Genomic DNA, 12,883 nt, shown 5'->3' with positions numbered 1-12,883 from the left:
GAACCTCTGAGCTACTATACAAGGGGGCGGTCCTTGTAAGGGAGCGGGTGGCGACCAGGGAAGACGGGCAGGAAGTCACAGCAGGTGACCGGGACAGTCTCTGAGTGAACGGGCTGGAGGTCACGACAAGTGATCGGGGCAGTCTCTGGATGAACGGGCAGATGGTCACGGCAAGTGACCGGGGCAGTCTCTGGATGAACGGGCAGATGGTCACGGCAAGTGACCGGGGCAGTCTCTGGATGAACGGGCAGATGGTCACGGCAAGTGACCGGGGCAGTCTCTGGATGAACGGGCAGATGGTCACGGCAAGTGACCGGGGCAGTCTTTGGGTAAAGGGTTGGTACGACCTGTGGCGGCTGATGATAGACGTGAGCTCCCAGGTGAGCAGGCGAGAGTCTCTGGATGAACGGGTGGTCACAGCATGTGACGGCGGAGCCTCTAGGAAGACCAACAGACAGGCGGCAGATGAGCGCTCCCAGGTGAGCGGGCAGAAGTCTCTGGACAGGCGGGTGGTCACAGCACGTGACGGCAGAGCCTCCAGGTAGGCTAGCACACAGGCAGCAGATGAGCGCTCCCAGGTGAGCGGGCAGGAGTCACTGGACAGGCAGGTGGTCACAGCACGTGACGGCGGAGCCTCCAGGTAGGCTAGCAGGCAGGTAGCAGATGTGTGCTCCCAGGTGAGCAGGCAAGCTGGTCCATAGACAGACTGACAGGAGTTGGAAGGCAGACCGTCGGACCTCAGGCAAGCAGGCAGGTGGCTGAAGTGCGCTCCCAGGTGAGCGGACAGGCTGGTCCTTAGACAGACAGGAGTAGTAAGGCAGACCGTCGGACCTCAGACTAGCAGGCAGGTAGCAGATAAGCAAGCTGGCAGGAATCTGGCAGGTATCTGGCAGGTAACTGGCAACGGGACCTGAGGGCTGAAGCAGAGTAGTGAACAGTGCAACAACATTGCTCGGGCACCTCCATTTTGGAAGAGGTGCCTTATATATGGTGAAGTCCTTTAAGAGGGAGGGAGAGCGCGCGCGCGCGCCCTAAGCACAGTGGCCGGGAAGGAGCGCGCGCTGCCAGCAGAGCGGGAGGAGGACGCCGGGCACGGAGCAGAGAGGTGAGGGGAACAGCGTCCCTGCCTAGCAGAGGGCAGGGACGCCGGCGCTACAGTATGCTGCGTGTTTTTTTTTTGTTATATATATACAGTACAGCTATCAGCTGTGTATCCACCAGACTTCTGCACAACACAACTGATGGTCCCAACCCCATTTATAAGGCAAGAAATCCCACTTATTAAACCTGACAGGGCACACCTGTGAAGTGAAAACCATTTCCGGTGACTACCTCTTGAAGCTCATCAAGAGAATGCCAAGAGTGTGCAAAGCAGTCATCAAAGCAAAAGGTGGCTACTTTGAAGAACCTAGAATATAAGACATATTTTCAGTTGTTTCACACTTTTTGTTAAGTATATAATTCCACATGTGTAAATTCATAGTTTTGATGCCTTCAGTGTGAATGTACAATTTTCATAGTCAAGAAAATAGAGAAAAATTTTTAAATGAGAAGGTGTGTCCAAACTTTTGGTCTGTACTGTATATATAGATAGATAGATAGATATCTCTTATGCATAAGTGTTTAATTGCATGTATTTTATTTCTTTTTGGGAGGTGGGGTGCTATGATTTTCCCATAAATGTGATAGCTTGTTTCTAGTTATAGTTCCACTTTGTTACACATATATATTATAAATCAGGAGTCCCATCCCATAGCTAAGGATCATCCCAACCTCTGATCTCCGGAGTTTTATATCTGTGGCTTTCTTTTTTATTCTTTCTTATTCTTCAGAATCTAATCGCCTCTTATAAAGACACGCGTAACGGCCTCATAGGAATGGATTATTCAACAAAATTTGCTCCTTGGTAAGTTTCAGTCCAAGAGTGAATGATGAAGCACATAACAATAGGGTTAGTGGCCTCTAAAAGTGCATCGCTTCTGTAATTATTCCTAAATGCTGTTGCTGTGTTTCAGGCTTGCGCTGGGCTGTATCTCCCCCCGATATATATCTGAGCAGATCAGCAAATATGAGCAGGAAAGAACTGCGAATCAGAGTACATACTGGTAAGAAGTTATTGAATTCCTTATGAACTTTTATAGTCGTATTAATATGAGAATAATCTTTTATTAGAGAACACAGGCCAAAGACATACCAATTAAAAGGTGGGCGATTGCAAAAGTCATTTTCCTACCCTTTTTAAAGAAGACCTGTCCCCGGAAAAATATGTAATTTTTTATCTTTTGTTCTCGTGAATCTGGTGATATTTTTATTTTCCTCCTGTGCCTCTCCATTCCTGAGATGTGACCCCCTCTTTCCTGTATATAAATCTATTTTTTTATCCAAGTGGGTGTGGTCATCAACTCTTCTATATTGACACCTTTTCTATGATCACACCCAGTTGGCTAAAGTGATGTGTATATATAGCAAAGACAAGTCCATATCTTGGAAACGTAAAGGCGCAGGAACAAAAACTGATCGCTGCCAGATTCAGGAGATCGGCTGCAGGTAAAAATAACATGTTTATGGCAACTGACACGTCGTCTTTATAGAGCAACTCAATTTCTTTAAATGTTTGAATTCACTTGTAATGGTCAAACAGATTGGTTGGGGTCCGGGTCTGGGGCCCTATTGATGGCTCCACATTACCCTCCCCCTCTTGAGAGGTGCGCAGCTCAGGTGATAGGAGCTCACAGTCTCTTCCTGAGCGTGCACCCAGAGATAAGTACGGATTCAATTTTAGACTTTATTTTCCAGTCGGATCGTTCTAGGCATCTTGAACATCTGTTGTTACCCCAGATCTAAAATAATGTGTTTTTCTATGTGGCTATAGGATGCGGGATTGTTGTCCAAAGTGCACAACTCCGTCATCCATTGTGTCCGGCCCAGACATACAACAATTGGCAGGACACAGCCGATCTACGGGAACACAGCCTTACTCCAGAATTGCATAACGCAAATGGTTTCATTTCTGTTTTTAGGGTAATTTTTGAGCTTTTATGGAGAGATTACTTCCGTTTTGTGGCTCTGAAATATGGAAGAAGGATATTCTTCTTGAGAGGTATGGTGGACTGATAAATGCCCTGTTTGCAGTATTGATAACTTTGTTTAACGCTCCTTTTTCCAAAGTAAGGCCACAGCCCCACTATCAGTATTTGGTCAGTATTGGGTCAGTATTTTTTCTCAGGAGTGGGAGCCAAAACCAGGTGAGGAACAATCAGAGAAAAGGTAATATAGAAACAAGTCACCAATTCTGCATTTATCACCCACTCCTGGTTTGGGCTCCCACTCCTGAGAAAAAATACTGACTGAATACTGACCAAATACTGATAGTGGGGCCGTGGCCTTAACTTGCAATCTTGGTATAACCCTTTTATCACCTATCCACATGATCATCGCAGAGTCCTGAGTCCCCATTTGAATAGAGCAGTAGCCTGCTGGAGATGGCCAAAGCCTGTGATTATCATACTCTTTTTAAATTAAATGGTAGAAGGGAAACTTCAGACCTTCGTTTTCCTGATCGGTGGTGTCCCAGCGGTCAGTTCCCCAACAATCCCACCCCTATTGCCTGTTATTTGGAGAGGGTGATAATTTACGATTAACCCCTCCAAAAGTTTCTTAGCGTTTAGGTCTTGCTCACATAATATTTTAGTGTTTATTATAAAGTCAAGTAACAAACTTTGTGAATTTCAAACATTTTTTATGGCTCTTTTTATTTTGTTCCTTTATTCTGCATTTTTTTATCAGTCCCATAGATAAGGCTCTAAAAAATACAACAGAAACCGAAACGCTACGTATGAAGACCTCACAGTACTGGTATATGATAACTACTCACTGTTTGACATCTGAATCCCTTTAGGTCTTCAGGATAAAGAAGTTCCTTGGAAGAAGGATTTAAAGCAGTTTGACGCCTGGAAAGGTCCATGATTCACTTCTGACCCTTTATCATATATTGAGCATTTTATTGCCAGATTGCTTCTGTCTAGTGTGCCAGATACACAGATGATACAGATACTTCTTGTTGATTATTTTTTCAGAGGGCCGTACTGGGGTTCCTTTTGTGGATGCCAATATGCGTGAACTAGCCATGACGGGCTTTATGTCGAACCGTGGACGTCAGAACGTGGCCAGTTTTCTAACCAAGGATCTTGGTCTTGACTGGAGAATGGGCGCAGAATGGTTTGAATACCTGCTGGTAAGGTGAATGTCATGCTTTCACAGTAATGCAATATTGAAAGAGTTAATATGACGTACTACAGACATTCCTAGGGTAGTAATATTTGCATTGCAACACAGATCATTTTGACTAGATTCTCCTCCTTAATCGGAATCTGTCACTCCCTGAGAGATTTGAGACTTCTAATATGGGCATACAGGTGATAGAAAAGTAAATCTATACATACCTGTATGTCCCATAGTAGAGGTCTGCTTGCAGTGAAATGAAGTTTTATAAAATCTGTTTTCACATGCTTGGCGTCCCCAAGATGCCAAAAAATCCCGCCTATCTCTTTAGTTAGCCCAAAAAATCCCGCCTATCTCTTTAGTTAGCCCAAAAATTACCGTCTATCTCTTTAATTAGCCCAAAAATTCCCGCCTATCTCTTTAGTTAGCCCAGAAATCCCCGCCTATCTGCTTATTTAGCATGTTGCCCTCCCCTGCACGTCACAGGGCCCTGTGACGTGCACTGGACTAACTCATTTCCCGGGCATGCGCAATGCGCCGCTCACATCAGGAGCGCTTTGTTTTCTCCCGGCCCGTTTGTCTCTGCGCTGTTCCGCAGTGTTCTGGTGCGCCGGGAAGCCTCGCATTGCGCATGCGTGGGAGATGAGTTAGACCAGGGGAGGAAGGGGGACATGCTAAATAAGCAGATAGGCTGGGATTTCTGGACTAACTAAAGAGAGAGGCTGGGATTTCTGGACTAACTAAAGAGAGAGGCTGGGATTTCTGGACTAACTAAAGAGAGAGGCTGGGATTTCTGGACTAACTAAAGAGAGAGGCTGGGATTTCTGGACTAACTAAAGAGAAAAGCTGGGATTTCTGGACTAACTAAAGAGAAAGGCTGGGATTTCTGGACTAACTAAAGAGAGAGGCTGGGATTTCTGGACTAACTAAAGAGAGAGGCTGGGATTTCTGGACTAACTAAAGAGAGAGGCTGGGATTTCTGGACTAACTAAAGAGAGAGGCTGGGATTTCTGGACTAACTAAAGAGAGAGGCTGGGATTTCTGGACTAACTAAAGAGAGAGGCTGGGATTTCTGGACTAACTAAAGAGAGAGGCTGGGATTTCTGGACTAACTAAAGAGAGAGGCTGGGATTTCTGGACTAACTAAAGAGAGAGGCTGGGATTTCTGGACTAACTAAAGAGAGAGGCTGGGATTTCTGGACTAACTAAAGAGAGAGGCTGGGATTTCTGGGCTAACTAAAGAGAGAGGCTGGGATTTCTGGGCTAACTAAACAGAGAGGTGGGGATTTCTTGGCGTCCAGGGGACGTCAAGCATGTGAGCACGGATTTTATAAAACTCCATTTCACTGCGAGCAGACCTCTTCTATGGGACATACAGGTCTGTATAGATTTAATTTTCTATAACCTGTATGCCCATATTAACGTCTCATATCTCCCAGGGGGTGACAGATTCCCTTTAACTATGCCAAAGAATTTTTATACACAGAATCATTGATATAGCAATGTAAGGCTGGTTGCTCAAGTTCTGGCCTTGGGGCGGTAATGTGCCATGTGGCTGAGAATGGCATGGTAAAAAACGAGTGCTGGCTGTTTTTTACATGAACAGAACTTGGAATGAAACTATGGTCTTGTGAACTTGGACTTTTTACGCTAAGCACACACGAGTGTCTAAAAGTTAGTTGATTTTCATCTAGAAAAAAATGGCCAATTTTTCATCTGTGTTGTCATCACTAATATGCTATCAGTATGGCATCAGTTATTTATACTATAGCAGTTATTAAAATTTACAAGACCAGCGAATCTGTAAAAATCTGATGCTCTACTGATGATTCGTATGGTATCTGTTTTTTTTGTTTTTTTTTCATGCGAACGTACCATTAGCCAGAGCAGAGAAACGCTTTGTAGAGTAGATTGCAATTTGTAGCACTTTGTAATATTACAGTTCTCATGCAAAAATGTAAATGTGCCAGCAGCAAGTCAATAGTTAACAGAGGGCACACAAATGAGGATTGAAAGGGAACACTGATCTATACTTTTTTTTGTTTTTTTAGTGACAAACTAAAAATTGGGGAAAAAAAAAAGTCTTTACTTGTTCTGACTAGTGACGCACGTTTCCACTAGTCAGAAGCATGTCTTATACAGCCGGACGGCCAATAAGTAGTGTTCTTTTTTAGCCACGCTGTGCCTAACGAAAAAGGGGAAGTAAAATCCCAGACGCTGTTTCTTCCTGTATCTTCACGTTAGAGTCTACGGTTCAGTTGGGGAACTATTACAGTAAATGTAGATACTTCTAAGATTAAATATATATATAAATGTGCAGGAAGTGTAGTGTATACATGCGTCTCTTCTGTATTACTGATGTATGTGCGGCAATATATTAACAAGCTGAAATTAGCTTTTAGTGACACTCCAGATTCTATTGGAAGAATTACGACAGATTTATGTCTTCCTAATATGGTTTCATAATAGGGGGGATTCAGAAAATACCCTCCAGTGTTTGGCCCATAAAAAAACGGCAGCAGAAGAGCGCATTTTGATTGCATAGTCTGAAGTTCTGACCCTGTGACGGCCTCTTTGAGCCAAAGCCGAGATCTGAAGAAAAAACAATGCTCTCACTCAAGACATCCATAGCTGACAGTTGTGCAACATTACATTTTGCTGCAGGAGTAATATGTGGCTCAGAAACTACACCCTGTAAAATCAGCTGGTTGACAGCTTTGGTCTGAAAGGGCGAGACAACAAAACACACTTAGGCCATATTCAGGCTTAAGTGTTTTTTCTTGTACGCATAAAACTGTTTGATTTTCTCAGTGTTTTGGATTAGATTTTCATGAATATTTGATCAGTGTTAGTTTTTACCATCAGTTTCATCTTTTTGTTTTGCGTACAAAAGTTTTCTGAAGCTTCTCCTATCAAAAAAACATGATTGGATAGCACACAAATGGCATACGGATAGCATCCAAGTGCTGCCCCATTTTTATTTATTTTCTAACTAACCCATAAACTTGAATAGCCGAGTTTCATCCATGACTCTGATTAAAATCAGACTTGTCTCTGTCATTTTGGTGCTGAATACTAGATTTGCAAAATTACACTGACATGTGAACAGCCTCATAGACTGTAATAGGTACATGCTGTCTGTGAAAATTGGTTCTGAATGAGCCCTTAAAGAGGTTTTCCAGTACTACAGGTGCATCTCAATAGAATAGCATCAAAAAGTTAATTTATTTCAGTTCTTCAATACAAAAAGTGAAACTCCTATATTATATAGAGTCATTACAAACAGAGTGATCTATTTCAAGTGTTTATTTCTGTTAATGTTGATGATTATGGCTTACAGCCAATGAAAACACAAAAGTCATTATCTCAGTAAATTAGAATACTTTATAACTGCTTGAAAAATGTTTTTAAAATCCGAAATGTTGGCCTACTGAAAAGTATGTTCAGTAAATGCTCTCAATACTTGGTCGGGGCTCCTTTTGCATCAATTACTGCATCAATGTGGCGTGGCATGGAGGCGATCAGCCTGTGGCACTGCTGAGGTGTTATGGAAGCCCAGGTTGCTTTGATAGCAGCCTTCAGCTCGTCTGCAGTGTTGGGTCTGGTCTCTCTCCTCTTCCTCTTGACAATACCCCATAGATTCTCTATGGGGTTAAGGTCAGGCGAGTTTGCTGCCAATCAAGCACAGTGATACTGTTGTTTTTAAACCAGGTATTGGTACTTTTGGCAGTGTGGACAGGGGCCAAGTCCTGCTGGAGAATGAAATTTCCATCTCCAAAAAGCTTGTCGGCAGAGGGAAGCATGAAGTGCTCTAAAATTTCCTGGTAGACGGCTGCGCTGACTTTGGTCTTGATAAAACACAGTGGACCTACACCAGCAGACATGGCTCACCAAACCATCACTGATTGTGGAAACTTCACACTAGACCTCAAGCAGCTTGGATTGTGGCCTCTCCACTCTTCCTCCAGACTCTGGGACCTTGTGGAGTGTGTCAATGACTGCCTTCTGGACATCTGTCAAGTCAGCAGTCTTCCCCTTGATTGTGGAGCCTACTGAAACAAACTAAGGGACCTTTTTAAATGCTTAGGAAGCCTTTGCAGGTGTTTTTTGTTAATTATTTTAATTTACTGAGATAATGACTTTTGTGTTTTCATTGGCTGTGAGCCATAATCATCAACATTATCAGAAATAAATACTTGAAATAGATCACTCTGTTTGTAATGACTCTATATAATACTCATATATGAGTTTCACTTTTTGTATTGAAGAACTGAAATAAATTAACTTTGTGATGATATTCTAATTTAGTGAGATACACCTGTATATAAAATGCCCAATATATTTAAACGGTGGAGATAAGTGTTTTTGTAAATACCTTCTGCTGTTCATCTTGCCTGTGAGCGGCGCTGCTGCCAGCTATGACATCCCCTTTTGTCGCGTCAAGTTCCAGCTGCAGCCTGGTGTGACCCAGTGACGCGCTCCCCCCTGATTGATGGGCTGTGGGTGGGGTTTCCCTTTGCGTCACAGCCCAGCATCCACCTCGCGCTTTTCCTCTCCTGCATTCATTGGGAAAGCGCGTGGTAGATGCTGGGCTGTGGCGCGTGGTGAAACCCCACCCACAGCCCATCAATCAGGGGGAGCGCGTCACTGAGTCACGCCTGGCTGCAGCCGGGGTCACGTGATGCCTGTGAGCGATAGCGCCGCTCACAGGCAAGATGAACAGCAGAAGGTATTTACAAAATCACTTCTCTCCACCGTTTAAATATATTGGGGCATTTTATATAGTAGTGGAAAACCTCTTTAAATAGAATGTGTCATTAGAAAACTACCTAGTGTGTAAATCAGATTTTTGTATTACATGTATTTTTTTTTTTTTTAGTTTTAGTAATTTTTTTTAGTATCACAATCTTTTTATTAAAAATAAAAAATTTACATTTTCCCACTGTGGATTTTCTAAACTTTAACTTTCTGTTGTTTCATATACATTTGTAACAGAGCAGAGGCGTAGCTAGGGTTTTGGTTAACGGGGGGGGGGGTGAAACTTCTGAGTGGGTCACTAACCAGGTAACCCTGATTACAACTATGGTGGCACACCCTAATAGTGGATGTAGGAGAACCTCAGCAGATGATGGCGCTGTTACTGAAAATAATCTCTATACAAAGACCAAAACTGATATTACCACTATATATTGATAAATTACAGTCCTCCAGAATATATAAGAGATTACAGCACAGTTACAGATAGTGACTTACAGCTGACGTTCTTGCTGATGAAATCATTCACTTTTCCCGTCTTTTTCATCTGGCCCAAACCGACATGACAACTTCTTCAGCCAGGACTCTGCTGCAGAGATTACAGCAAAGACACATTTGACTTCTCACATTTCCTATTCCCAACCTGCACAAATGTCTCATCCTGCTGATACCCCAATACTGAGCCGCTGCTGCCGTATGTGTCCCTATTACTGCACCTACTGTGTGGTACTGTGTGTCCTCTATATGGTAAAACAAACCTCTAATAATGCCGTGTGCAAGTGCCCTAGAAAACAGTGCCCACATTTTGCCCCTAGAAAGTAATAATACCCTCTGTGTGCCCTTTTGACAGTCACAATAACCTGAGTTCCCCTATAACAATAAGTGCCCAGTTAACATTTAATAATGTCCCGAGTCTCCCCCATGTACAGCTTCCCTCTACACAGTATGATGCACTCTTATACATAGTATAATGCCCCCTCACTGTATAGTACTCCCCACGCAGTATACTGACCCCTTAGTAGCCCGCAAACTGATGGCTCCTCTAACACTGTATGATGGCCCCCACACTATACAAGGACCCCACATTATCTCCCACACTGTATGATGGCTCGCACTGTAATCCCCACACTGTATGATGGCCCCCTAAATAGCCTCCATATAGTATAATGCACTCCTCATAGGCTTCTATATAGTATAATGCACTCCTCATAGGCAGACTCTATATAATATAATGCACCCCCATAGGCCTCTATATAGTATAATGCACCCCCGTAGGTCTCTATATAGTATAATGCACCCCCATAGACAGACTCCTATATAGTATAATGCACTTCCCATAGGCAGACTCTATATAGTATAATTCACTCCTCATAGGCATCTATATAGTATAATGCACCCCCCATAGGCCTCTATATTGTAAAATGCACTCCCCATAGGCAGACTCTATATTATTATTTATTATTATAGCGCCATTTATTCCACGGCGCTTTACATGTGAAAGGGATATACATAGCACAAACAATTACAATAAATTTACAATACAAGGCGGCGATTGGTACAGGAGGAGCAAGGTATATAGTATAATGCTCCCCGATAGGCTGACTCCTATATGGTATAATGCACCCCCCATAGGCCTCTATATAGTATAATGCACCCCCATAGGTAGACTCCTATATAGTATAATGCACCCCCTATAGGCCTCTATATTGTATGATGCACTTCCCATAGGCAGACTCTATATAGTAAAATGCACCCCCCATAGGCAGATTCTATATAGTATAATGCACCCCCATAGGCCTCTCTATAGTATAATGTACTCCCCATAGGCAGACTCTATAGTATAATGTACTCCCCATAGGAAGACTCTATATAGTACAATGTACTCCCCATAGGCAGACTATATAGTATAATGTACTCCAAATAGGCAGACTCTATATAGTATAATGTACTCCCCATAGGCAGACTCTATAGCAGGGGTCCTCAAACTACAGCCCGTGGGCCACATGCAGCCCGCGGAGGATTTTTATCCGGCCCGCTGGGCTGTGGGCGGAGGAGAGCGGTGCCAGCGCCCGCCCTTCTCCCCCGCTTGCTCAGGGCCCCGGCAGCCGGATACTTACCTCTCCCCGTGCCTCCGCAGATCCGCTGTTTTCCTGCTGTGCGCTCCCTGTGACGTCACAGGTCAGAAGGTGCGGTGACTTCTTTCCACCGCGCCCTCCCCTGAGCCGTCACAGGCTGCGCAGAGCGGGAAGACGCCGGCGACGCTGGAGTCCGGAATTGAGCAGCGGCAGCAGGTGAGAAGTGAGGTGAGTATTGGATTTTTTTATTTTTTTTTTAATGTATGGAGGCTTGGGACATAATATTAGGCGTGACATCCTGCATGGGGCATTATATGGGGGGGTGACATCCTGAATGGGGCATTATAAAGACAGGGGAGTGATATCCTGCATGGGGCATTATATGGGTGGGTGACATCCTGAATGGGGCATTATATGGGGGGGTGACATGCTGCATGGGGCATTATATGGGGGGTGACATCCTGAATGTGGCATTATAAAGACAGGGGAGTGATATCCTGCATGGGGCATTATATGGGGGGGTGACATCCTGCATGGGGCATTATAAAGACAGGGGAGTGATATCTTGCATGGGGCATTATATGGTGGGAGAAAGGGACATCCTGCATGGGGCATTATATGGGGGGGTGACATCCTGCATGGGGCCTATGCTGCCTATTGGGGACATTTACCTGCCTATTGGGGACATTTACCTGCCTATTGGGGACCTATGCTGCCTATTGGGGACATTTACCTGCCTATTGAGGACCTATGCTGCCTATTGGGGACATTTACCTGCCTATTGGGGACCTATGCTGCCTATTGGGGATATTTACCTGCCTATTGGGGACCTATGCTGCCTATTGGGAACATTTACCTGCCTATTGAAATACCGGTTGATTTAACTTTACTTGTTCTTCATTTTAAATATTGTATTTGTTCCTGTATTGTTTTTTTACTTCAAAATAAGATAAGTGCAGTGTGCATAGGAATTTGTTCACAGTTTTTTTTTTAAAAACTATATTCCGGCCCTCCAATGGTCTGAGGGACAGTGAACTGGCCCCCTGTTTAAAAAGTTTGAGGACCCCTGCTCTATGGTATAATGCACTCTCCATAGGCAGACTCTATATAGTATAATGTACTCCCCATAGGCAGACTCTATAGTATAATGCACTCTTCACAGGCCTCTATATAGTATAATGTACTCCCCATAGGCAGACTCTATATAGTATAATGCACTCTCCATAGGCTTCTATATTGTATGATGCACTTCCCATAGGCAGACTCTATATGGTAAAATGCACCCCCATAGGCCTCTATATAGTATAATGTACTCCCCATTGGCAGACTCTATAGTATAATGTACTCCCCATAGGCAGACTCTATAGTATAATGCACTCTTCACAGGCCTCTATATAGTATAATGTACTCCCCATAGGCAAACTCTATAGTATAATGTACTCCCCATAGGCAGACGCTATAGTATAATGCACCCCCCCATAGGCCTCTATATTGTATGATGCACTTCCCATAGGCAGACTCAATATAGTAAAATGCACCCCCATATGCAGATTCTATATAGTATAATGCACCCCCATAGGCAGACTCTATAGTATAATGCACTCCCCATAAAAAAAAAAAAAAGTAAATACAATACTCACCTCTCCTCCTTGCTCACCCGCTGCGCTTTTGGGCACCCGCTGATCTTAGAACAGCGGGCGCCAAGTGATGGCGTCATCACACCCGCTGTCAGTGTCTGCGCGTCAGTGACATTAGACGCAGAGGGGTGGGAGAGGGAGCATCACGCACTGCTGCCACGCCGATACAGTTACACTAGCGCCTGGGGCGATCGC

The 12,883-nt window shown here is 44.0% G+C and overlaps 1 protein-coding gene across 2 annotated transcripts in view; it reads left to right on the top strand.

Moving 5' to 3' along the window:
• The window catches only part of LOC141265106 (cryptochrome DASH), a 53,102-nt gene that overhangs the window by 20,090 nt on the left and 20,129 nt on the right, over positions 1-12,883 (top strand). For both annotated transcript variants that reach the window (XM_073677761.1, XM_073677760.1), the window contains exons 7-11: positions 1,833-1,906; positions 2,016-2,105; positions 3,021-3,100; positions 3,899-3,958; positions 4,077-4,234. In XM_073677761.1, the coding sequence (XP_073533862.1) occupies positions 1,833-1,906; positions 2,016-2,105; positions 3,021-3,100; positions 3,899-3,958; positions 4,077-4,234 (462 nt within the window). The remainder of the gene's footprint in view (positions 1-1,832; positions 1,907-2,015; positions 2,106-3,020; positions 3,101-3,898; positions 3,959-4,076; positions 4,235-12,883) is intronic.

This window comes from Phyllobates terribilis, unplaced genomic scaffold (assembly GCF_046119375.1).
Source record: "Phyllobates terribilis strain yellow unplaced genomic scaffold, ASM4611937v1 Scaffold_4__5_contigs__length_816908805, whole genome shotgun sequence".
Lineage (NCBI taxonomy): Eukaryota > Metazoa > Chordata > Amphibia > Anura > Dendrobatidae > Phyllobates > Phyllobates terribilis.
This window is presented reverse-complemented; position numbering and strand designations above follow the sequence as displayed.